The sequence below is a fragment of the Grammomys surdaster genome, unplaced genomic scaffold (genome assembly GCF_004785775.1).
Source record: "Grammomys surdaster isolate TR1022 unplaced genomic scaffold, NIH_TR_1.0 126118, whole genome shotgun sequence".
In the NCBI taxonomy this organism is placed as follows: Eukaryota; Metazoa; Chordata; class Mammalia; order Rodentia; family Muridae; genus Grammomys; species Grammomys surdaster.
The window spans coordinates 2,968,533-2,992,523 of NW_021620926.1; the positions used below are offsets into that span (position 1 = coordinate 2,968,533).

At 38.0% G+C, this 23,991-nt stretch overlaps 2 protein-coding genes across 2 annotated transcripts; both read right to left on the bottom strand.

Moving 5' to 3' along the window:
* Positions 1-1,640: 1,640 nt before the first annotated feature.
* On the bottom strand, positions 1,641-2,198 carry LOC114611644 (keratin-associated protein 26-1-like). The gene has a single exon (XM_028756378.1). The coding sequence runs from the start codon at positions 2,196-2,198 to the stop codon at positions 1,641-1,643; it is 558 nt and encodes a 185-aa protein (XP_028612211.1).
* A 17,804-nt stretch (positions 2,199-20,002) lies between these two features.
* On the bottom strand, positions 20,003-20,957 carry LOC114611642 (keratin-associated protein 26-1). Its single transcript, XM_028756376.1, has one exon. The coding sequence runs from the start codon at positions 20,900-20,902 to the stop codon at positions 20,264-20,266; it is 639 nt and encodes a 212-aa protein (XP_028612209.1). The 5' UTR covers positions 20,903-20,957; the 3' UTR covers positions 20,003-20,263.
* Between the last annotated feature and the right edge of the window lie 3,034 nt (positions 20,958-23,991).

A 23,991-nucleotide genomic window follows, 5' to 3' on the forward strand; every position in this document is an offset into this window, starting at 1 on the left:
GAAATGCTTAAGAAGACCCTCCCTACAGTATTTACTCTATGATGACAGAAAAGTGAATGCATGCTCATAATGATAAAAACAAAGTCATAACTCTGGTTGCATTTATCACCTTGATTTGGCAAGCGATCACTTTAGAAAGATATCTCAGTTTCAAGTTGAAATGAAAACTGAGAAATTGGCAATTGAAAAACCATGATTTTAGACAAGAGAACTATAGTCTGCCTTTACTGTACATCTTCAAACGGAAGCTAGGTATCTGAGATTTATTAAACCAAAGCAAAACTATTAAGTGTATGGGCCTTGCAAGATATGACAGTGTTCACAGTCATCAGAACTTAGATATAATTGATGTTTTAGTGAGTGTTAGTGTGCAGTTTGTTTTTGTTTTTGTTTTCTTTTCTTTTATCCCCTCTAATTCTGTCTAAGGTTAGTCTCTATATAGGATTGTTGCATGTGCTACAAATTTTATATTCCCAAGTTTTTTTTCTTGGACTTAGAGAGTTGCATCAGCTGCAATCACCTCTCTTACAGACAAGCAAAGCCAAGGTGATGAGCTCCATGCTGACTAAGCTGCAGGAAATGTTCCCAGTTTGGCCTCTTGATAGCCACATCATAGTGACATCTCTGTCAAATACTCTGTAAATAACTGTGTGAGCATCCTACTGGGTACTGCCAGTGATATCAGAAGATGAACATGGCAAAATTTAAACTAATAGAGTTGTTTTGGGTTTAAGCCAGTATAAATCTGTGGACTTATATATTCAAAAGCTAAACTTACTATTGTCATCCTACTGAAATGAAATTCCCTGCTTCTTGAAGTATCTTAATATCAGATTCCAAATGCAGCCACATAGCATATACCTACATACCTTACACTACTTTACATTCTGCCATTCTGGATTTTTTAATCTCCCTTTCTCTCTCTCAATCTCTCTCCCTCCCTCCCTCCCTCCCTCTCTCTCTCTCTCTCTCTCTCTCTCTCTCTCTCTCTCTCTCTCTCTGTGTGTGTATATGTGTGTGTCTGTGTGATTAAGTGTCTGTTGATGCACACCATATGTTTGAAGGTCAGAAGACAACTCTCTGAAGTTAACTTTTTCCTCCCACTGTTATAGAGTTTTCAGAGATTGAACCTAATTCACAGCAAGTATTACACAGCAAGCACCTTTACCTACTGAGCCATTTTGCTGACCCCTACTGTCATAGTTTTAATAGATCTCTTTTAAAATTATTTAAAAATATTTATTTTACATAAATCATTAAAAGATATTTCTAGAAGTTTAAAATAGTCTTCATAGTTAATCCCAAAGAACCATCAGTTCTCACTTAAAGGGGTCGATGCTAATAGTTTCTAAGGAGAAAACTGGGGCGAGTTAAACAGATGTAAATAATGACACATGATAAATATGATTCTTATGTGAAGCCACGATTTAATTGTGATGATAGCAAAGGAAAAGAATTTTATGGAAGCAAAACAATATGTCAAGCTCTGCAAATATACTGAAGTAAGTGATACACATCCCTAAAGCACCAAGAAGTTCAGTTGAAAAGAATTGCTATAGAATCAGCATACACAGTGCAGCCCGTGGAATAAACGCACTCCCCGAGGTGCTGGAGGTTGCTTCAGGTCTTCATGATTTTCTTTAGTAAGGATAATGCCAACCACTCAAGGAAGAGGAGTAAGGTTGGAAGCTGTTGTATTTATAGCTCGTGGGCCTGTAGCAGCTAGGCATGCTGCTGGAAGACTGGCATCCGTAAGTCAGGTTTCTCAGTGGTGGACGGCCATAGGTCAGATACCCCAAGGGTTGACATCCATTATACAGATAACTTGGAACATAGCAACTCATAGGCTGTCCACAGAATGTTGGACGGCAAAAGCTGGAATTGTGGGATGTGTTGGGAAGACAACTAGTTCCTTCTTGAGATCCAGATATACCTGAAGTAATCGGAGAGCAGACTGAAGGGCTGCCAGCGCTCCTGTTGCAGCTGGTTGATTGACAGCTTCTGGGTTCACTGCAGGGCTCTTGACAGTTGTCACGTGGTGTATTGCTCCCCAGGCTGCTAGTAGGAGAGCAAGGGGCATCTCTATTTCTCGTCTCAGTGGAGCAGAGACCACTGGTGACAGGTGAGGTGACAGGAACATGACTAGAGTTCCTACAAGAAGAAGAGCTGAGGACTTCTGAGCAGAAGTTATTAGACATGATAGCAATAGAGAGATAGACAACCAGGCCTCGATTAAACTGCAGAGAACAAGTCACTGAAGTGTGGTTGTTACCTGCTAGACTTCTTTATATATCTCCGTGCTGGGTGTTGGTTCTTGCTATAGTCCACCCTCCTGGCGTCTCACTAGAATGCCATCCAGTTGCCTACTAAGCATTTCTCCCACTAACTCATAAAACATACATCACCTTTCAAATAAGTATCACTTCAGTGTCAGTCTGGTCCTTCTTATTCAAGTTCTCATTAGAAGTAATTTTCCTTTAACTATCATAACAGTTTCTTGAAGTTACCGTCAAAAACCCACTAATGCTTTGGTATAATTGGTGAGAATTTATGTAAGCCACATAGAAATAAAATAAAATTATATATACCAGAATGTTTAACATATAAGTAACACATTGGAAAAAAAGTGATAAATATTGAGAAAATTAATCTGAGTTACATGATACTTCTTTGGAGAGTTAACCTGAATTGGGAACCCACTCCACTACTGAAAAGTCTAATTTAGATATTGCTTTCAAGTGTATCTTTCCCAGTAAGAAACAGTGACCTGAAAATACTGATTTTTATGAAGATCCACACCCATACCCAAAGAGTATGTGTCATCATTATATCTTTTATTAGAATGAAACTGAAGTTGTTGGCATACATCTTTTGATAGATGTTATGCACAAAGAAAGCCACATCACTTTTGGTGCTTACTTATATGAGTTTCAGAATGATGTCATAAATAAGATATCGGGTATATTTCCAACCAATTTTTCTGTAATTTTACAAAGAGTATTTTCTCAAACACAAAATATTTTTAAATGAATTATGTTTTCCATGTTGTTAATTTCTTTTTCCTGACAGTCATTTAGAGCCATGATATATCGTTAGAAAAAAAGTGAAAATTCTCAGTTTATTCTGCCAAACAAAATCATAGCTGTAGTTTAGTTATGTCACTGTACTCTACAAATCTATCTAGGCCATGCCATTTAGATAAATGGCCTCTCAATGTTCCTTGAAGAGTTTCGTTTCAGGAGAGTGCTTGCTTACATCATGTGTCTCTGGAAACACACACTTATTGGCACCTGTTGGAGTGGGAAAATAATAGACTCTGGACAGTTTTCTTTTCCCCATATTTCAGTTTTACCTTCCTGAATCAACCAACACTTTTGGCCAGAAAATATATAACCAGAACTTGTGCATTGGCTACTCTTCTATTATTACATTCTCAGATGCAATGTTTTGAAACTCAAATTCTTACTTTAAAAAAAATATTGCAAGCACGTTTCAAACAAGCTCATCAGTGTATTCCAGGATTTAATAAAAAAAAAAAAATGGCAGAAAGTTTGGTCCATTATCCACGCAGGAAGTCCTCAACAGACTTGACCTGAAGCACAGTAATCCAATGTAGCCAGCAAGTAGCCAGCACTGGACCTTACTTTTAGACCTTTATTTTTATTTAACTTTCTAAATTTATCTGTGCCACAGATAGCTATGACAGCACATCATTTTGAAGGCAAAATAGTCTTCTTTTCACTAAGAAAGCCCATTCCTCTGCCATGAGAATGCTCATAGGTGACTCTTCTTGTTAGAAATTCTAAACATCTCTTGGAAATCACTCACTAGAGTTTAGCAATTATAAAGGCAATTTTTTTCTATTTGTAACATCAGGAAACATCCACTCTAGCACTGAGTTTACATCTGTTTTGGGTGTGTATTTCAACAGTCACATTTATTTAAATCCTTTTAATACTGGGAACACTATAAACACATTTTACGATTCTTGAATAAACAGAAAATGGAGTGAGTCAGGTCATAATTCTCTTTATTGAATAAAAAGATGGCTAACCAACAGTATACCTTATATTCCCTGCACTGGAACTTGAAGACTTTTTGAAATCATATGTATTGCTTGATAATTTCATATCTGTATATTATATTCATGATTATGATTAAGTCCAGTCTACAATCTCTCCCTTCTGTGATGATTTCTATCTCCCATCCCCATTTTTGTCTCAACTCAGTATGGTTTGTTTTTAAAGCTACTAACTACATTTATTGCTGCCTGTGTAGGCTTAGCTATAAAGGGATCTACCGAGAGCATGTGTCGGTACCCTGGGTATGCATCCCTAGAGAAAACTGGCTCTCATCCTAACAGCAGCCATAGGTTCTCAATAGATTCTCAACTACAGTGGGAGATAGTTTCCTTTTTCCACCCCAGTGGTCAATTGACTGTTTATTCTAGAAAATAGTCACCATAAACAGTATATATTTTCTGATTCCATAATGTTAATATGTAAACCACAGATAAGTTAAATCTCCAGATGCTTGTTTCTCCATGTGTGATGTAGATTTGCTTGCTAGATTTATCAGTAATTAACTAAACGTGAAGTTATGCTGCTGTTGCTTTGGATAAGAAATATCTTGGATTGCCACACCCTGTAGCTAGTTCCACCATCGGAGACTCATGGCCTAATTAGCTGGGCACTACTGTTAATAAGATAAACTAATACGTTCTGTCATTCACTGAGTACACAAGTGCATGTTTGATGGAGTAAATAATGGGGAATTACCAATGATGCGCTGTACTTGGAAGTACGTCATATTTGTATAGGAAACCTGTTTCCTAACTATCAAAAGAGGACATATGTTACCACCTCTGTCCACTGAACCTTACATAAGTGCCGGAGTCTGTCAACAGAAAACAAACAAACAGAAACTCCTTTCAGTTCTTATTGCCTTCTAAGGATCAGTCCACTTGCACAGATATGAACTTGCTTTGTGTGCATTGATCAGATCAGCTGTAGAGATGTATGTATAAGGTTTGGAGAGGCTATTTCCGGTTCTTTGGAATGAGAATATTCTGGGTTTTTAGAAGTAAAATAAAGAAGAGTGGAGAAGAAGGAACACGGGGGCTGGTGTGGGAAAGGCCCACATGGTTCACTTGACTCTATGGCTTTAATAACCTTGAAAGTCTGGTGCCATTAACTCTTTTAGTGGGAGGGCAATGGCATGCTACATATATAGCCTCCGGGTAGACGGTTAGTGAGCAAGTAACAGCAGGAATAGCAGTCACATGGGGTCTTAATTCCCAGAGCATCAGAAGAAACAGAATGGCATAGTTTTAATAGACTGGAGTGGTGGTGCAGTGTGTGTGTGTGTGTGTGTGTGTGTGTGTGTGTGTGTGTGATCATAGTCAGTGAGAGCCAGGTGAGAGGAATACACTCTTCTACCTTCCACTGTAGTATTATTTGGATCTTCCATCACAAATATGAAAAGCTAGTAGGTTCCTCTATTAATGAATTTATCCTTTCCTGTTATTTTTCTGTCTGGAAGTAATGTTTCTATGTCTGTAATTCGTGAGTCCTTTCCTCCCCAATGACTGACCTCTTGATGTGACCTTCCCTGTTCCCTATCTCAGTCATTGTACTTTTATTCATGAAAGTTTGAATTCATGAAGCTTTATTCATGAAAGTCTCTCTTTTTACCTTTTATACCTTTACTTACTATGACTATATGTCTTCTAACTTTGTAAGCAGAGTTAATCTGACTGTCTCTTACTGTTTTTCCTACAGAACTTTAGCATCCTCATAATTTCTGCTCTGGCTTTGATAGACTCGTGTTTAGATGTTGTATGGACCTTAGCTCCATGTTCCTTTGTATGCTCTGGAACTGTCATACGCCAGGTGTCATTAACCTTTTGTCTGGTGCATACTTTTGTGTTCCTGTAAACATTTCCAGCTTTTTTCTGGGGTAAGTGTGATTGACACGGAAACAGTTTGATCCTTTTGAGTGTTGCTCTCATGGAACAGTAACTGAAACTCAATCAGTCTTTCATCTCGGACATTTTTTGCCTAAGCAAAACATCCCTTTAATTTTCTCCTGCATCTGGAGGGAAACTAAATGATTACAGGACACTTGAGTTCTGAGTTTCCTTGCTAATTCTATCAGGTGGCTCTTGTCCAACTTCATGAGGTTCCCTCACCTGCATGGATTAATCATTACACTGGAAGGCTTTGGTGAACTCTGCAAATCCTTGCCCTTCTCAGCACTTCCCTGTGCTGCTCTCCAGAATCCACCCTTACCTCTTCACTTTTGCTGAGTACCTTGAAAAGATCCAGGTCTCCTGACCTTTGTCCAGTATTGTGATTATTTCAACAGGCAAATGATCTTACTATACCATTGTCTAGAGGCAGAAATCCAAATCAACTAATTAGAATCTTTACTTTCATAGGGGTAAATATCTGTTTGAGAAAGAGAAGAGGCAATTCTCCCTATTTTGGAAGATAATTAAATGCAAGTTCCATAATTATAGCCACATTTATTTTAAAGTGAAGACCTAATTTGTGCCCAATAATTACTATTTCTATTTTATTTTAAATCTCTTTTCTCACTTATATACATGTGCACAATAGTTTAAAGGACAATAAACCATTTTAAAACAAATAATCTCATTATTTTAATTTTTCTTACACAGATATATTTTTTTCCAGTGGATGCTGAGAAAACTTCAGCAAAAACTCATGAAGTCAGCACAATATATAAAGGCTTGCTCATAGGAAATCTACATTGGTTCACTAATTATGACCAGTATAAGTATCAGTATAAGCTACTACTAATGGAGAAAGATTAATTTAAAACCTGCATTACTTTCCTAAGTTTTTTATAAATCTGAAACAATTCTAAAATATTTAAATGTGGACAATGGGCTAAATTTTATGTACTAAAAATCAAAAAGATTTGTTTATTTAATGTCTTTATCAGTTTATTCGACTAAAAACTTAAATAAGTTACAGGCTTCTACATGTTTTTGTTGTTGTTGATGTTTTGCTCTTGTTCTGTTTTGAGACAGGGACTGATACAGTACAGACTGGACCAAAACTCACTACTTCCCAAGGCAGACTGTGAATTTGTGATGCCTAGTTTCCATTAACTATGTACTGGGATGACAGGTGTTACAGCGCCATGCCCACTTAAGTGCACCCCACTGAAGCACACTAACAACCAAGCTATGTCCCCATCATCTAAACTGTAATCCAGTAACAACCTGTTTTAGTGTCATCAGGTACTTTTCCATATTTAACCTTATCTTATTTGGGGGAACTTAATGAGTCAGGGATGGAAGCTTGTTTTACTTGTTTCTTCATCTATTTTGTTTCGTCATATGGTTTTAATATTTTCTTTCCCCTATTAAAAATTTTAATTAACTTTACTTATTCAAGTAATATAATCTTTAAGAAGTAGAGCTGACACACCCTGTCAGGACTGGCGAGATGGCTCACTTGTTAAGTTTCTTCATGCTGAGCCTGACAGCCTTATCTCTATCCTTAGGCCCACAAGGTGGAAGGAGAAGACAGATTCCTATAAACTTTCCTCTGACCTCCACATGTACCTCCTGGCACAAGCACTTATAAGCACTCGAATGCAACACACACACACACACACACACACACACACACTACAAGAAGTAAAACAAATTCAGAGAAAAAGAGAAAAGCACACATACCTCTAAAAATTAAAACATTTTTGTCATGGTAGTTAAAGGGGAAAATGCATGCTACTATGTATATCAATATAAACAGCACTGTTATAATTTATGAAAATGATGATATTATACATTCCTACTTGATCCCCTATTCTGCATATAATTCCATTCTCCTGGTTTGTAGCATTTCTTCTGTGTTTTTTTTTTAATCAAGAAATGAAGGAGAGTTGATACATTTTATGCTGAAAAATCTTTCTACTACTTCCCTGCATAGCATCAGAAAGTATCCAGGTGAAGACTATAAAGTATAGGGCAGTTCTGTGGTTCTATTTGTAAGGAGAAATGAATGTATTTGTGTCTGTTTTGATGTCTTTATGAGTTTTGTCATCTATTTCTTAAAAATAATACTTCCCTCATCTTAATAAGTTACAGAAAACCAATTCTTATCATAGCCACTAAATGAAATTGTAGGATTACTCTGAATCCACTCATTTAACTCAGTTTTTCAGTAATAGTCAATAAAATATTCCCAAAACACAATCATCAGATTATATTTGTATTTAAAGTCAGAATTCAGACATTTTTATAATTGGAACAATTATATCTTACATATAACTTTATCATAATTTTCCCAGAAGCAATGACGTTGATGGAATTCCACAGACATATGACTTCTGACAGATTTGCACATGCCTTTTAGTGACCCATCTCTGATGGCTCCACACCTGGGCACACTGTGTTTCCATAGCACTGTGCTTGCAGCCACAGCGACTGCTCGACTGCTCAGATTTTTAACAACAGAGTCAGGGGATTGTTATCAGCTGCCATCTTTAGGAACCAACAGTGAAAGGGTGCAGCTAACGCCACATACAATTCTATTCACTGACACTGGAATACAATGGGCTGAGATCCAGCCACATTCAGTTCTGTCCACTGTGGTCTCAGAAAAGCATTGGAGGCTAGGTTCTCATCAGAATACTTTTTAAAAGGCAAAGGACGTTAGGAAGACCAACACCCACAAGAATCTAAGCAAAATAGTACAGTATCTGGCATGATTTTGGAGATTAATATTAATTGGGAAATAGATGGCTCTATGGTTAAGAACACTGGCTGTTCTCCCAGAAGTCTTGGGTTTGGTTCTTAGCACCCACAGAGAGGATCTCAGTCACTTAAAACTCCAATTGTGAGCTGCAATATGGGTTCTGAGAATTGAACCTAGGTCCTCTGGAAGAGCCACAAGCTCTCTTATTCACAGAACTATCTCTCCAGCCCAATGGACATATGTGACAAGGTACTTCATGTTCCTGCCGTCTTGACTTGTCCATGATGACAGACTGTACCCTGGAAATGGGAGTCAAATGAATCCTTTATGCCTTAAGTTGCTTTTGTCTGGCATTTTCACACAACAATGAGAAATAAAACTGAGACATCACGTGTGAACAGCTCTCTCGTTAATTAAAAACACCACAGATTTTCTAAAATTATCAAATGGAAATTATCAAAGGACATACACGTAGAGCTCAAAAAATGTGCACTTACTAGCAGCTGGGGAAAACTATTTTTACATACCAGAAGGCATGCAAACAAAAACATGAGCTAGAGACTAGGTTATCCTGGAAAAAAATTTTTTACTACTGGTACAAAGTAAAATATTTTTACTGGGAATATTTTTAAATTTTATTATACTAGATTACATGAGACCATTTAGTACAAGCATAAATTGTACTAGGAGCATATCCCTCCCGTAAACCTCACAATCCTTCTGCTTTGTGCCCTTCCCCACTGCCATGTGTGCCCTCAGTATTTGAGAGTTTGTGATGTAATGCATAGCAAGACATTCTAGTAAGAATCCCAAATCCTATATTGATTTTCCTTAACCAAAAATTATTATAACATAAATCTTATGCACTCCAAAGAGAATGTGAGCTTTGGATCCCCCAGATGCGTGTCCCTGAGCTTTAAAGGCATAGAACAATTAGGTTAGTGGTTAGGTACTGCTATTCACATGGCCAATGGCCACATTAGGAGACATAGATCAAAGGGAAGCCACTATTAGACATATAATTTCATGGGCTAGAAGACCCAGGAGTGGTACTGAAGGACAGGAAGCTATTAACTGGGACCCTTAAGCATCTGGTGTAGGTTGATGGGCAGACTGAACTGGGGCATGGGGAATAGCAGGAACAAAGTGAGCTCTTGACAGGATCTGGGAAAGGTCAGCAAGAGGTTACATGGCTGCTAGGTCCATGCTGCCCAGCTGGCAGCTGGCAGATTCAACACAGTTCTCTGGGCAGCAATCCAAAATGTAGGCAAACAAGTATTGAATAAACCAAGATCCCATCTTTGGTACAGGGATCAGGACAGAAAGCAACACAAGGACAAGAAATTAGTTATAACTCCCAGAGTGCTCCATGTCCTGTCCAGACAGGGGGTGGCTGAAAGATTCGAGGTTAACAGCATGAGCTTCCTGCTTTCTTGGTGCACTTCCAGTTTTAATTCTCTGCTTCCAGGCATTCTGTGCGTTCATTAATTTCTGTGTTAAGTGTTTACTGTACCTGCAGTATTCCTTGATAAGCATCCAGATGTCAGGGAGAATGCCCTACAACCTTCTCATGGTCAAATATTGTTCTTATTCTAGTTACTAACCTGTAGGCATAAAGGTTTTGTCTAATAATATTCTGGAACCATAATTAATTAAAGTCAAATTTCGAAGTTGATCCTGCTATCCCAAGCCTAAAAAGAATACTGATACAGGAGATGCCAAGTTCAAAACCAGCCTGGGCTACAGAGTACACAGCCACCCTAGGTGAATTAGTAAGGACCTGTTTGTATTAGTTTCTTGTCTAGATGCTGTGATAAAGTACCCTATAAAAACAATGTAAGGAAGATTTATCTTGCTTCTCAGTTCAGGCAACATTCTCTCATAGGAAGGCATGTTTGAAGGATCAAGAGGCAGCTTTTCCTATTGTGTCCAGTTAATAAGCAGCTATGGAAGCCGGAGCTCAGTAACCTTTAACCTTTCGTTCTATCCAGGACTCAGTCAAGGAAATGGTGTTACCCTCATATCTTCTTATTCTTTTCTCAATCAATCCAATCAAGAAAATAGCCCACAGATATCCCTAGAGGAGAACCACAACGGCATGATGCCTCTCAGGCATGCCTACAGGATAACAGCATCTACCTGATGCCTTTCAGGCGTGGCTAGGGAATAACCACATTCACATGATGCTTCTCAGTCATACGTAGACATTCCTTTCCTAGATGAACCTAAGCCTTGTCTAGTTCCTGCTACAAGCTCTCACACATCTTCAGTTGATGAAGCTGTTTGTTCCACAGTCTACGTTTCATTCCCAGATCATATGTCAAAAGAGAACTCACTCTTAAAAGTTGTCTTCTGACTTCTGTTTGCACACGATGGTGCGTTTGTGCCCACATTCGGCAAGTACTTGACCACCGGGCTCCATCTATTTCCCTAGCTTTTGTATCTTGACTTGTAAATTTTTAAACCATGTCTTAAATACCTCCTCTATAAAAAGAGTCATTTATTCAAGTACTCAAAAGGAAATGAACATTTTACAGAGGATGGTTTTAAAGGATTCTGCATTGTTGTGCCATATGTTGTTTTGAAAACTCTGCAGAGAGTTGATGAAGAACAACGAAGCACGTGAGTGTGGCTATCAGCTAGTGGTTCACACTCACGCAGTTTAATCAGATCCAACGAGCTAATCTACATTGAAGATGTGTCTATGAGTCACAGCCCAGAGTATGCAGGATAAGATAAAGTATCAGATTACATAAAATATAAAAAATAACTCTTTGTATTCTGAAAGGTATTACTAATGGAATTTGTTTTTTTCCTTGGCATTTCTTCTGATACTCTATAAATACTTTATTTTACAGAAAACTTCTCCTTTTCCTATCAAACTCGCTGTCACATACCAGGCAGAGACTCAACAGGAGCACATTGTGTACAGGCTTTACTCCTTTACTGCTACATCCAAAGCAAAAGCAGGCTGGTACTTGCAACTGTCTGTTTAGAAACACAAAGGATCCAGAGAACAGAGGTCTATGAAAATGTGCTTTGTTGGACTGTAGAAATGGTGCTCTGTGTTTAACTGACATTCAAAACTACTTTCTGAATAAATGATGCTGAATGAGTATGTTTGGAGATTCAATTTTAAACAAAAGTATCAAATGTTTTACCAATGTACTTTCAGGCTCTGAGGCTCTGAGGTTTTGTTTTTTGTTTAGTTTTGTTTTTTTATGTAGTTGTCTTTTTCTGTTCAAGCCCTGGTCTTTTCTTCTTTTCGGATATACACATCTTTTGTCATGGGTGTTGTTTGGAAAGCTTTTTGCTTTCTGCATTCTTCCATAAGGAATTAAGCAAGAAAAGACAGGATGTTGGTTAATAACCTCATGCAGAGATTCGTCCAATATGACACTTTGAGGAATTTCCTTGTTTCCTGTGCTTCAGAGCCCTGCTTCATTCTAATGATAAGGAGAGTGACAGAGAACATGCTTCTCAATAGTAAACAAGACAGCAGGTTTGCTTTAAAACACAGCCTGTTCACACTGCATTTAGCCAAGTTCTGGGACAAATTTATAGGTCTATGTTATATAGTTGTTTCTTGAAAGCCATCGGCAGCCACTCTAGAGAACTGACAAGGGCTTTTACTAAGAAAATTTAATTTCTTCAGGTCATGGAAATAAAATGATTTCAATGTTTTCCAGAGAGCTACCATATGAGGTTAGTTGAAAACCTGGTTGGTTATCCTTCCTGAAAAAATGATACATATTGAAAACCCTATTATTATTCTTTAATTAATTGATAAGAGATGGAAGCTGAGAATACAATGTTTATTTTAGAATACTCTTAGAAATGCTAGTAGATTTTGGTTTTGGATGAGAAAAAAATAAATTAATGGAAATTCAAAGTTCTGTGTGATCCTTCAGTCTCTTTGAGAAGAAACTAAGTTAATGTCTGTATCTGATGATTATGGTCAAACCAGACATTACAGAAATTAGTGGACAGCCCTGGTGAGTTCCTGTTTTTATTTCTAGATCGTAATGAAGAGGTGTTTTCTATGATTAGTGAGTATGAGTGTTTCCTATGTCAAGGGCTCATACTGCTATGTAATTTCCCATGTATGTTATGATAGAACTTGTCAGCATTGCTATAATTATCTTAACACCTAACATAGTGAATATGACATTTGTTGATGTGTATAATTTGGAATGTTCTTTGGGGAAGGATGAAACAATGATACAGTATCAACAATTTACTTTATACATGTTTAATTTAACACTTGACTATAAGAAGCTTACTAAGCAGGGTTGTAAAGGTCACTAGTATCAAGGTTATATTAGGTACCATAAACATAGGATTCTATTCTTCTGATACTGAAATGGCTATTGAACGTCAGTTGAAATAAATGTATATCTAATGTCCATTTGCAGCACTGTTACCCTGCACTCAAATGGAGGGTCTTCTTCAGACTGGTAGGTTTGATGCTGTATCTGACAGGGTCAGTACAGATGGACTGGTTGTCAATCCACCCTTACAGTGACATGAAATTTGTAAGTTTTATAATTTCTCATTAGCAGCATTTTTAGTGCATGGTACATTTTGTATGTACCTTATGCTCACTAACCTGTAGGTTCTTGATATTCTGGAGACTTCAGTGTCACATAAAAGATGCTCACCTATTAGATAAAAGGTCAGTCTTCCAGAATATAACATAGACACTTTCACTAATACAGGGGAATATTGTCTAACTATGTGTGTTTATAAAGAAATTTTATAGACCCCCTCAGAGAATAAGCAACTGTGTGCTTTGTAATAGATTTTTAGTTTTATTGTCAGACCTACCTTTCAACACAACTTAGATTAGAGGGAGGAAACGTCATGACTTTGGTTCAGTGTACTACCCAAACTTTGAATGTTTTATTTTCACAAGAAAGGCAGAGAAATATTCATTGTTAACATGCCACCAATAACTAATATCAATTAATTATATATAATTACTCATTAAGAAATGCAGTAATTTCTTACTAAAAAGGTAATGAACTCAGTTTAAAAATTGGAATCATTTTAATAACTTGAAAGAAGAAAAATTCCTGGATATTGAAAAGGTGAAGGAAATATTTAAAAACTATCAGGGCAAATGTGTCAGAAATGTTTCAAAATTAAGAATGCACTTTTTGTTTATGATAATGCATATTCCACGATGGGTCAGGCAGGCTTTCTTGTCACAATGACTTAAGACAGGCTCAGTCTGGTTTATGCAATAAAAATGGGGAGATATGGAGAGCTTTTGGGGCTGCCTGGCAGGAATTTGTCATTGGCCAAGGACAAGGAAATGGGCTGCTTGGAAGAAATCTGACATTGGCCAAAAACAAGGAAATGGACTGCAGGCAGGAATCTGACATTAGGCTAGAACAAAGAAGAAATTTCAGGCAGGAATCTAAATCTTAGGCTAGAACAAAGAAGTAGGCTTCAGGCATGAAAATGACTTTGGACTAGGACAGGGAAGTATGCTCAGATATTTTGATTATCCTGATAAGTCCTTAGAAATAGTGATCACAGGACTCTGTTTATTATCCTGCATGTTCTCTGATTATCTGGGTTTATTTCTTCCTTGTTTCTGGACTATTTGCATCTATTGTATTGCTAGTTCCTCAACCTAGAACTGACCTTAATACTTGCATGTAATTTAAACAGTATAAAGGCAAAAAAGGAAGAGGAGGGATGGGATAGGGGATTAATGGGTGGGAGGAATGGGGAAGGGGGATGGCATCTGAAATGTAAATAAATAAAATATCAAATAAAAAAAGAATGCACTTTTAAATTTCATATGAATCTTATAATCAGGGTAACTTTCATGTTCCAGTGTATAGCTTCTTGATTTTCTTACGTTCAAACTATAAGCAAGGCTTTTGCAAGATATAGTATGGATAGTTTTGTGCTGAAATAGTTTCCTCTGAAAATCTTCAGTGGAAATCTATACTAACTCCAAAAAGGCCAGCACTGTGTGAATAATGAATGCATCCCAAACATTATCATTTCAGCTTGATCTCATGGAAGAGCAAGTCTTCTTGTGTATATGGACTTTGAGTTTTCTTATCTCAGCTAGATGCTATGATTTACAGTGAGTCTCTAAGAAATCCTCACCTCTAATTAGAGAACCATCTGGTGGAATTTAGTCCACTTTTGGAAAATCACCAATGCTTACTACACACATTGTAGACGTACCTGATGGGGCTGACCCTGCTGTTAGCTCCAGGATCTGATACACAGAACACAGTGGGCAAGATCTCTGGCAATATTCTCCTCTGTCACTTCCCTCTGGTTGTAACAACCTCATTTAGCTCTGCATTGTCCTCAAGTTCCTGCATTTCACTTTGATCTCCATGCCCAAACCTTGGCCTCTAAAGGTCTCTTGCCCACACCTTGGCCACTTAATCACATGGTATTCTCTTTGAATCCTGTAAGTACAGTTCATTGTCAGTGTGTGTGTGTGTGTGTGTGTGTGTGTGTGTGTAGGAAGAGAGAGAGGGGGGGGAGGAGGGGAGAGAGAAGAGGAGAGAAAAGGAAAGGAAACAAAATCTCTCTCTCTCTCTCTGTCTCTCTCTCTCTCCTTAATTCTTCTATGAAAGTCTGGTAGAATTCTAGGCTAAAACCAGCTGGCCCTGTTTTTTTTTGTTTGTTTGTTTTGTGTTGTTGGTGGGTTGTTGGTGGTGGTCGTGGTGTTGCTGTTGTTGCTCTTCCCCCTCCCTGTCCCCTCCCCCTTCTCCTGCTCCCCCCTCCTCCTCCTCCTCCTCCTCCTTCTTCTTCTTGTTCCTTTTCCCTCCCTTGGGTGACTTTTAAATACTGTTCCTTTTCACCAGGGGTTATAGATATGTTTAAATTGCTTAAGTAGTATGTATGCAGAAGCTTATCTTTTTCTTTTTAGATTTTTCTAATTTGCTGGGATACAGGTTTTTGAAGTCTATTTCTATGATTCTCTGGATTTCCTCAGATCTATTGTTATGCCCCCTTTCTGTCTCTAATCTTGTTAATTTGGACATTCTCTAAGTCTTTTAGTTAATTTGGATAAGGATTGGTCAATCATATTGATTTTTCTCCAAGAACCAACTCTATGTTCTATTGGTTCTTTGCTGCTCCTGGGTTGTTTGTTTTGATTTCAGCCTGAGTTTGATTATTTCTTCTGATCTACTCTTTTTGGGTGTGGTTTCTTCCTTTTGTTCTACAGCTTTCAGGTGTGCTCTCAATTTACTAGTATGAGCTCTATTTTTTAATGTAGGGACCTAGTACTATGTAAGCTTGGGTTAATGTTGGTTTTTCATTTTCATTAAATTGTAGAGTCTTTAACCTCCCCTCCCCGTCTCGGACACTTTCTCTGTGTAGCCATGCCTGTCTTGAACTCACTGTGTAGACCAAGCTGCCTTCAAAAACAGACATTTTCCTACTTCTGCTTTCCAAGTGCTGAAAATAAAGACATGCACCATCACCACCCAGCTTTGACCCACTTTCCTTCAGCAGTGGGTTGCTCAGTTTCCATGAGTTTGTAGCTTTCTCTTCTTTCTGTTGTTGTTGATATCCAGCTTTAATCCATGATGGTCAGATAGGAAGCAGAAAGTTATTGCAATTTTTCTGTATCTGTTTTTTTCATTCCTTTCTATTGTTTGGGTTTTCATAGATTTATTTAAAGGACTTATTTATTTTCTCTTTAAGAACTTCTGTAATATTCATAGGGGATGTTTTAAGGTCATTTTCTTGTGCTTCAGCTATCTTGGAATAATCAGGGTAGCGTTGCTGGTCTCTATGGAGACATACTGTCCTGGCTCTTATTGATCACCTTTCTATACTGGCATTTAGGCATCTGGGTTTGGATTGATTGTAACTCTAGGTGCTGATTTCTGTTATTGCCCTTGTTGAAGTGCCCCCCAACACCCCTTGTTTTACTTTGCTCATTCTGGTTCTTGGAGGTTTTGGTGGCTATGTGTTTCCTAGTAGGAAATTCTGGGACCTTGCTAGGTGTAGACACTTGGGTTCTGCATCGAATGTGTCCTAGGCATTGGGAACTGACACTTAGACTGGAGATATGTTGGTGGGGGTAAACAAATTCACAGGAGGGAGGAAAGCAGGGAGTTCCACCAGGATATGTTTAATTCTCTGGAAATATGGGCAAAGAGTGAGGAGAGGCCACAATATATAGTCTGCTGCAGAGCTGAGGATGAGACAGAGATAGTGGATTTAGAGGAGAGAAGGGAGAGTAGAAATCTGAAGCTTGCCTGTCTGCTGCTTCACTGACCTAATTGTTGCTCTGGCCTTTTGGAATTGGGGCTTAGGACAGAGAACAGGACTGGGAGGAATGTTGGAGGAGAACATCCTCTTGATCTGCTGGAGATAGGAGCAGAGAGGAAGGGGAGGTCACAACAAATGGTCTGATGCAGAACTGTGGGTGAGATTAAGAGGAGAAGAAGGAGAAGTGACATCTGCAGTAAGCCTACATGCTCCTCTCAGTTGTCAGTCTTAACAACTTAATACTTCTGAGTTTTATAAATGTAATCACCTCTCTTTGTTATAGTATTTCTCACCCCCCTTTGTACTATGTAATACACTCATATCATTATTTTTGTATCAGTATTTACCATTTATTTTCTAACCCTCTTCGGGACTGAACTGTTTACTATTACATTCCTAGCACTCAGAAGAGAGTTTGGCATGATGCAAGGATCTCTTGTTTGCTTAGTAATTTATCATGCTGAAATAATTTCAAAATATACAACTGTATTAATCAAATCAAGCAAGAGCACACTATGTTATCAGACTGAACAGTTTATCTTAAAAAAAAAACTTTCTGGCTATTGCAAGAAGCAGAGTCCAGCAAAGCAAAGCAATTTAATGATTTAAATAAAAATGTGACTATGATGGGCCTGGAGAGATAGCTCAGGGGTTAAGAACACTGGATGCATCTTCTGGAGGATTGGAGTTTAATTCTCAACATCCATGTTGTAGCTCAGAACCATGTATAACTCTGGTTCTAAGGGGTACAAGACCTTCTCCTTATTTCTGGGCCTATCAGTCTTGCACCTCATACAAAGACTCATTTATATGCATAAAATAAACTTATATAAAAATGGAACAACATGAATCATATAACCACATCCAATTAAAATGCCTTTTTGTAGTTGTAATTTCTGTAAGGAAGTTTATTGTAACTCATACCCTACTTCCTTTGAGGAGAATTTGTGCCTGGTCTCTGCAATTTGGAATGGTATACCCAATCTCACATACTTTTTGTTAATGTTTTCATTTTCAGTTATCAGTGCTGACACACTGTCTGAGCTTGCAGAATTTCTAGTCTCATGTTTTTGTTTGTTTTTCTTTCGGTTTGTGAGTTCTTAGCTAACATTACTTATGTCTTTCTTATTTTCCTTTTCTTTTTTTTCTTGTTTTCAGTATACCAGAGGCTTTCTATCTTCGTACTATTTCATTTTCAGCCTCTAGCAATTTCTTGAAAGTATTGTTTATTTTTTTTTACCAGTTATAAGTTCAGCATCCTTTGCTCCAGAAAAAAAAATCAAAGAAATAGTTCGTATAATAAGTTGGAAGAACGTCACAGTATTCTTAGGAAAATGATTGCATGACATGTGCTTTGGGAAGATACTTTGTAGTTTCATTTTGTAGTTCAGAAATAGGTAAGATGAGTATATGGGCAAGTCATCAGAATGATAGCGCCATCTTAAGCACAGAACACCCTATATGTGATAGATCTATTTGTCTCATTTTAAAATGATATCATTGTAAGTAATTTAACCAAATCAACTACAGCTGCATGTCTCACTTAGAGGCAGACTTCTCTATGTAATTTAATTATCAAGGTTGGGTGTCAGGAACTTGTCAAGGACAGGATTCAGAAACTGAAGGCACAGATGCCATCTACTAAAACAATCTAGCAAGTGGACTGTACAACAACAACATTAGGAACAAGATAGGAAGTGTTCTGTCATTCTGGACCTAAGGCTATAGTGTAAAGGCAGAACTTTAACCTCACACACAGGGCACTTTAGTTGCACACCCAACATTGCAAAATAAATAAATACTTGTTTTTAAAAGGAAGAACTTTCATTCTCTGTCGGTGCTGGAAAATTTATAGGTAGGATTAGAACTGTGAAACAGAGGTACATGCCTCATCTGGGAGAAAAGATTCTGTTTTTTGCTCTTTACCAGCAGGCCATGGTTCTCTGCAGAAATATGGCAGAGAAGATGAAAATGCTCCATCATCTCAGAATTAGTTGGCCTTTGTCACTGGTCTGTTGTCTTACACGTGCTTTTAGTATTTTAAAAATCCTTTCATCGAATCTCCATGTCTCTGTTTCGCTCAATTGTTTTTTGATCATACCTTTGAGAACACACATCAGAGTAATTTAAAATGCTCTTCTGCTTATTCTAGCGTCTATGTCACATTTGAGTCTGATTTTGCTGTTCTCCTTCCTCTTTTAGTTTCTGCATTTGAAGACGGCCATTTCCAGTATCTCAAAAAGATGAGCATTCACATACTTATAGATCAGCTTTATTTGATTAATGGGACTTAATTGAAATGTATTCCATAGTGCATGACTTCTGGCAAACTCTGATAGAACATATCAGACTTCTTTGCATATCTGTCTTTTCTGTCTGACACACATGACTCTACATAACATGGGTGTTCAATAGTTTCTTAGTTGGTGGTTAAGTCTAAGGTTAATTAATGAATTTGAATTGTGTTGTGATATTTCCAGCAGATGGAGAAAGTCAAAGTGTTCTTGATAGTGGCATGTATAAAATAGTGATGATTATTTTAAAGAATTCATTTATGAGACACCATACATCAGACAAAGTGTTGGTACATTGTTCTTGCAATACTAAGTTGAAGGGGATAAATCCAGAGAAGAAGGCAGAGCAGCAGCAACAAAGAAAATACTTATCCTGTCTTATGGGATCAGATCAAAGGAAAACAACTAGGCTCACACAGAAGCTTACTGCAGGGTTTGCAATTAAAAAATATTCTGGTGGACGTGTGTGCAAAAGAAGTCAGAGGTAAGAGATTAGTGTTGAGCTCTCCTTTTGACCATCACTTTGAGAAAGGTAAAGATTTTGTCCCGCCATATTTTTCTGAAGCAATTACATTCCTAAATAATAAACCACTGGCCAGGGATCAGGTAGCATATACAGTAGAGCATCCTTTGGCAAGCAGGTAAGGCTGCTCATTCCTGTGTTACAATGAACTCATGAAAGAAAAATCAATGCACTAGATTCTTAATTCTGAATTAATCTCATTTATTATAGTGTGGATCATATCAGGTACATAGTCCTCCTGCCTAAGCAACATTAGCAGCAATAGGAGCAGAGATTTTACAACAAGGATGAGATAAAAGCAAGTCAGAGTGTGAAGGGAACAGTTTGCATTAACAGAGACACAATGCAAACAAGGAAACGCAATTGCTAATCAGAAAGAAGCAAACATCCAGAGAGTTGCATTTTTTTATCCTGGATCTTCATCATTGCTGTTCACTAGAACATGGAGGCTACTGGCCTCCTTGTGTAGAGCAGGAAGGACGACAAGTGCCAAACACAGGGATTGCTGGTTGACAACCACCACAGACAGGCTGCAGAGGTCTCAGGCTGCTTGACACAATGTGAATGGTCTGAGGGCCATAAGTCACACAACCTGAAGGCCTGCATCCATAAGTGACGATGCCCGTGGGTCGGCAGCTATTAGATACACAAGGGAGTGGGCGGTATCCACCAGACACACAGCTTACAGGATGGCAGTTGTTCATGAAAGGGCTCACCGGCCGGCAGCTACTAGACACATAGCTCACGGGCCTGTAGGATGCTGGAAGGCAAGAGCCAGAGATGAAGGATGACGCAGGAAGATAGCCAGATCCTTGGCAGGATCTGGGCACACAGTATGCAGAAGAACAAGAATTTTCAAAGCCGCTGGCTTGACGGCTGGGTTGCTGGCCACTGATAGGGTCTGCAAAGGTCTCTGGGCAGTTGTCCATGAACCAGGTATGATCTTGGCAGCTGCTAGGGATGCAGAAGACCTCTCCACAGCCCATGTTTGTAGGGCAGAGGGCAACGGAGGAGCTGGCTGGCATATGGCAGGAATTTCTGAGTGATCCAGAGCTGCAGTTCCCGGAGCAGTTGTTACGGCTAGTCATAGCGAACTTGAGAGAGTGGTAGTGGTCTAAGAGCAGCTGGGAGCACGTCAGGTGTGAGTCTGGCACTCATTCGTCTTGTTCCTTTATATATTCTCAGAGAGTGCCAGTTCTGTCTACAGACTCATCTTCCTTGTTGTCTGAGGCTGCATCTGAACTCTCTCATACCCAGGAAGTAGCGCTCCTGCCTCCCATAAAACTGGATGATCCCTGAAATACCTTCCATCGATTGAGTATAACCATAAATCAGTGTGCCTGAGTTCTAATGGGGCCCCTGGTAAGTTATCCAACCCAAACAGACACTTCCGAAGGCTGTGCACTCATTACAGTTCTGACCACTAGTGCACAAATATCTTTCTTACAATTCTCTCTTGGAATTGTCTTTGAAATTTGAAGCAAACTACTTTGAATAGTGACAAACTACACATAACTAGCTGAGAAATAATTCTATTCTCTTTGTAAAATGGGCAAAACAAGTATTCTATAAGGCAAGAGGTTTGCAAAAGAAGATAAAAAAAATCTTACAACTTTTATGATCAGAAGAATTTTAAAGGCCATCCTGGGAAAGACTCCTGCGTGTTTTCCTATATTTTAACATCCGAATAGAAAATGGTTTCCCATGAAAATATGTTTATTCAGAAAACGAGTGCTTGCTTCATTAAATTCTATAGATGAATAAACAGTCATCTGAGATTGTGCTTTGTCTGTGTTAGTTTAGAATATGGGTAATAAGATGTAGTTCAGTTAAAATAATCGACTCCATGTTGAACCATAGCAAATTCATAAAGGAAGTTGGACAAAATGGCACTTATCATGAATCCAACAAGCTTATATATTTCAATGTTATTCATATTACCACTGAAATATATGATTCTAAAGAAAAAGAACAAAACCTTTTATAATGAACATGACAGTATTTATTTCCTACATCTGACCTCAATTTCTGAAAGGGAATCTATGCATTGGTTGGCATAAATATTTACATTAGAATGTATCCAAACTTTTGCTAGATTTGAGTATTTTGAAGGCTAAACTTGTATGTCTATGTCTCTACATATGTGGTTTAAATCCATAGAAGTGGCCAGTCTCCACTATCCACTGCAGTTTTCACAGACTGGCATATCCAGTACCTCCAGTGGCTATTTTAATGGGAATTCAAATTATCTGTCGAATCTCAATTCCATTCCCTTTGGCTAGAAATTCAATTTAAATCACAGCACTTTCTTCTATTTTAATGTTCAATGGTCATGGCCACACTTATCAAGTCTCTCTCTGCCCAGGAGAGTAGAAAATACGAACTAGTACATTGGTTTCTCTGCAGTAATACAGGTCTCTTTTACCAGCAGGGATATGTGTGAAGATAAAGCCATAAAAATTCTGAGGCCTCATGCTCATGTGCTAAATTTAGCTCAGAATATGAGGTAAGAGCCATCACTCTTTAGCAGTCTATGTCTGATGTAATTAAGGAACTCCTTCTAGGACTTCATCAGCAGACAGTTTGTAGGCAGTGGCTGGAGTCTTCTTGGGCAACCTTGGACACATTTATTGTGTAGCATTACTAATAGGTACAGCCATACTTAGGTTAATGTTTATTGAATTTATGTTTAGACGCTCTTTACATGTGCTTATCTCTAATATAACTAAGAGCCCAGCACCTGTGTCATGAGTCTGTCATTGAGGCATATGCATGTGCACAGGTTCGGTATGTGCTCTATGCATGGGTGGTTTTTACCTAAAGGGGAGTGTTACAGAATTATAAATAATTAGAACCTAGTCAGTACTTACTCTATGAAATTCCTGGTGGCACAGTCATGCATATCTCTGCTGTCAGTTCATCATAAACTTTTAGAAGGCAAAATATTAGTTTTAAGTATTTGTATCTAAAATACAGAACATTAGAGAAATAGACATAAAGAAAAAGATATAAATAAAAATTCTTGACATCTCCAAACATTTTTATCCCCACAATCTAATATAGCATCACACAGAAATGAATATATATGAATATATGCTTTCATCTAACAACTACACAAATCTGGGAATTAATTAATTTATATATCCCCTGACACTCTCAGTATCACTTTTACTTACAAATATGCACACAAAATCTTACAGACTTTCAGAAAACATAGAGTCCTGAAGGCTATTCCTATAACCTGAATAATGCTATGTCATAACAACTATGTTACTAATCAGGGTTTATTTGGTCCAAATACCAAGCACCCTACCTGCAGGCGCCTATTACTTACAGATAGGCAGGTTCATATCACCATAGATTCCAGAAAGTCCACAATAATGAGAAATCATGTATTGCACCTAATTAACATACATTGTAGTTTTATATTCAATGAATCAGGGACCTTACCCCTCCAACTTTACAGAGAATATTGTGAATATTTCTCTCTTGGATGAACAACCCTCATCACATTCAACTGTGAAGGTGTGCCAAGAAGAGACACACATATTGTTTCACAAATTGGTTAGTTTAGGAAATATTTATCAAGTATTTCAGACATATACCACAGAATAAGAGAAGCAATGACATGAGATAAAGACAGTTTGTGTCCCAGGAACCATTCTTCGGTGGTGTGAACATGACACAGCAGTTTTTATGAAGGTCTATAAGCAATGTACAGAGAAGGCAAGCAGAATCCATTATGCTTCATTAAAGTCAACATATTGTACCAAGGTTTATGGATAGAAAGACATGGCATCTGGATGCCCCAGTGTGGGGGAATTCGAAGGCAGGAAGCTGGGTGGGTAGGTAGGAGCATACCCTCATAGAAGCAGGAGGAGGGGAGAAGAGATATGGGTTTCTGTGGGGAGGGAATGAGGAAAACGGATAATATCTGAAATGTAAATAAATAAAATATCCAATTTAAAAAAAGGAATCTGGAAAACAAGAAAACAATTCAGACAGTAGAAAAATACATAAACACCAACAAAAATTGACAATAGGAGTTTTTGACTGGAAGATTCCAATAGTCTGGCTAAATTTAGACTGGCTTGCTAGAAGTCTTTGTGTTAGTAAGTAATGAACTAATGTTCTCTTCTAAAGAAATAACAACCAAGTATCTGTTTTTAGAAAATGA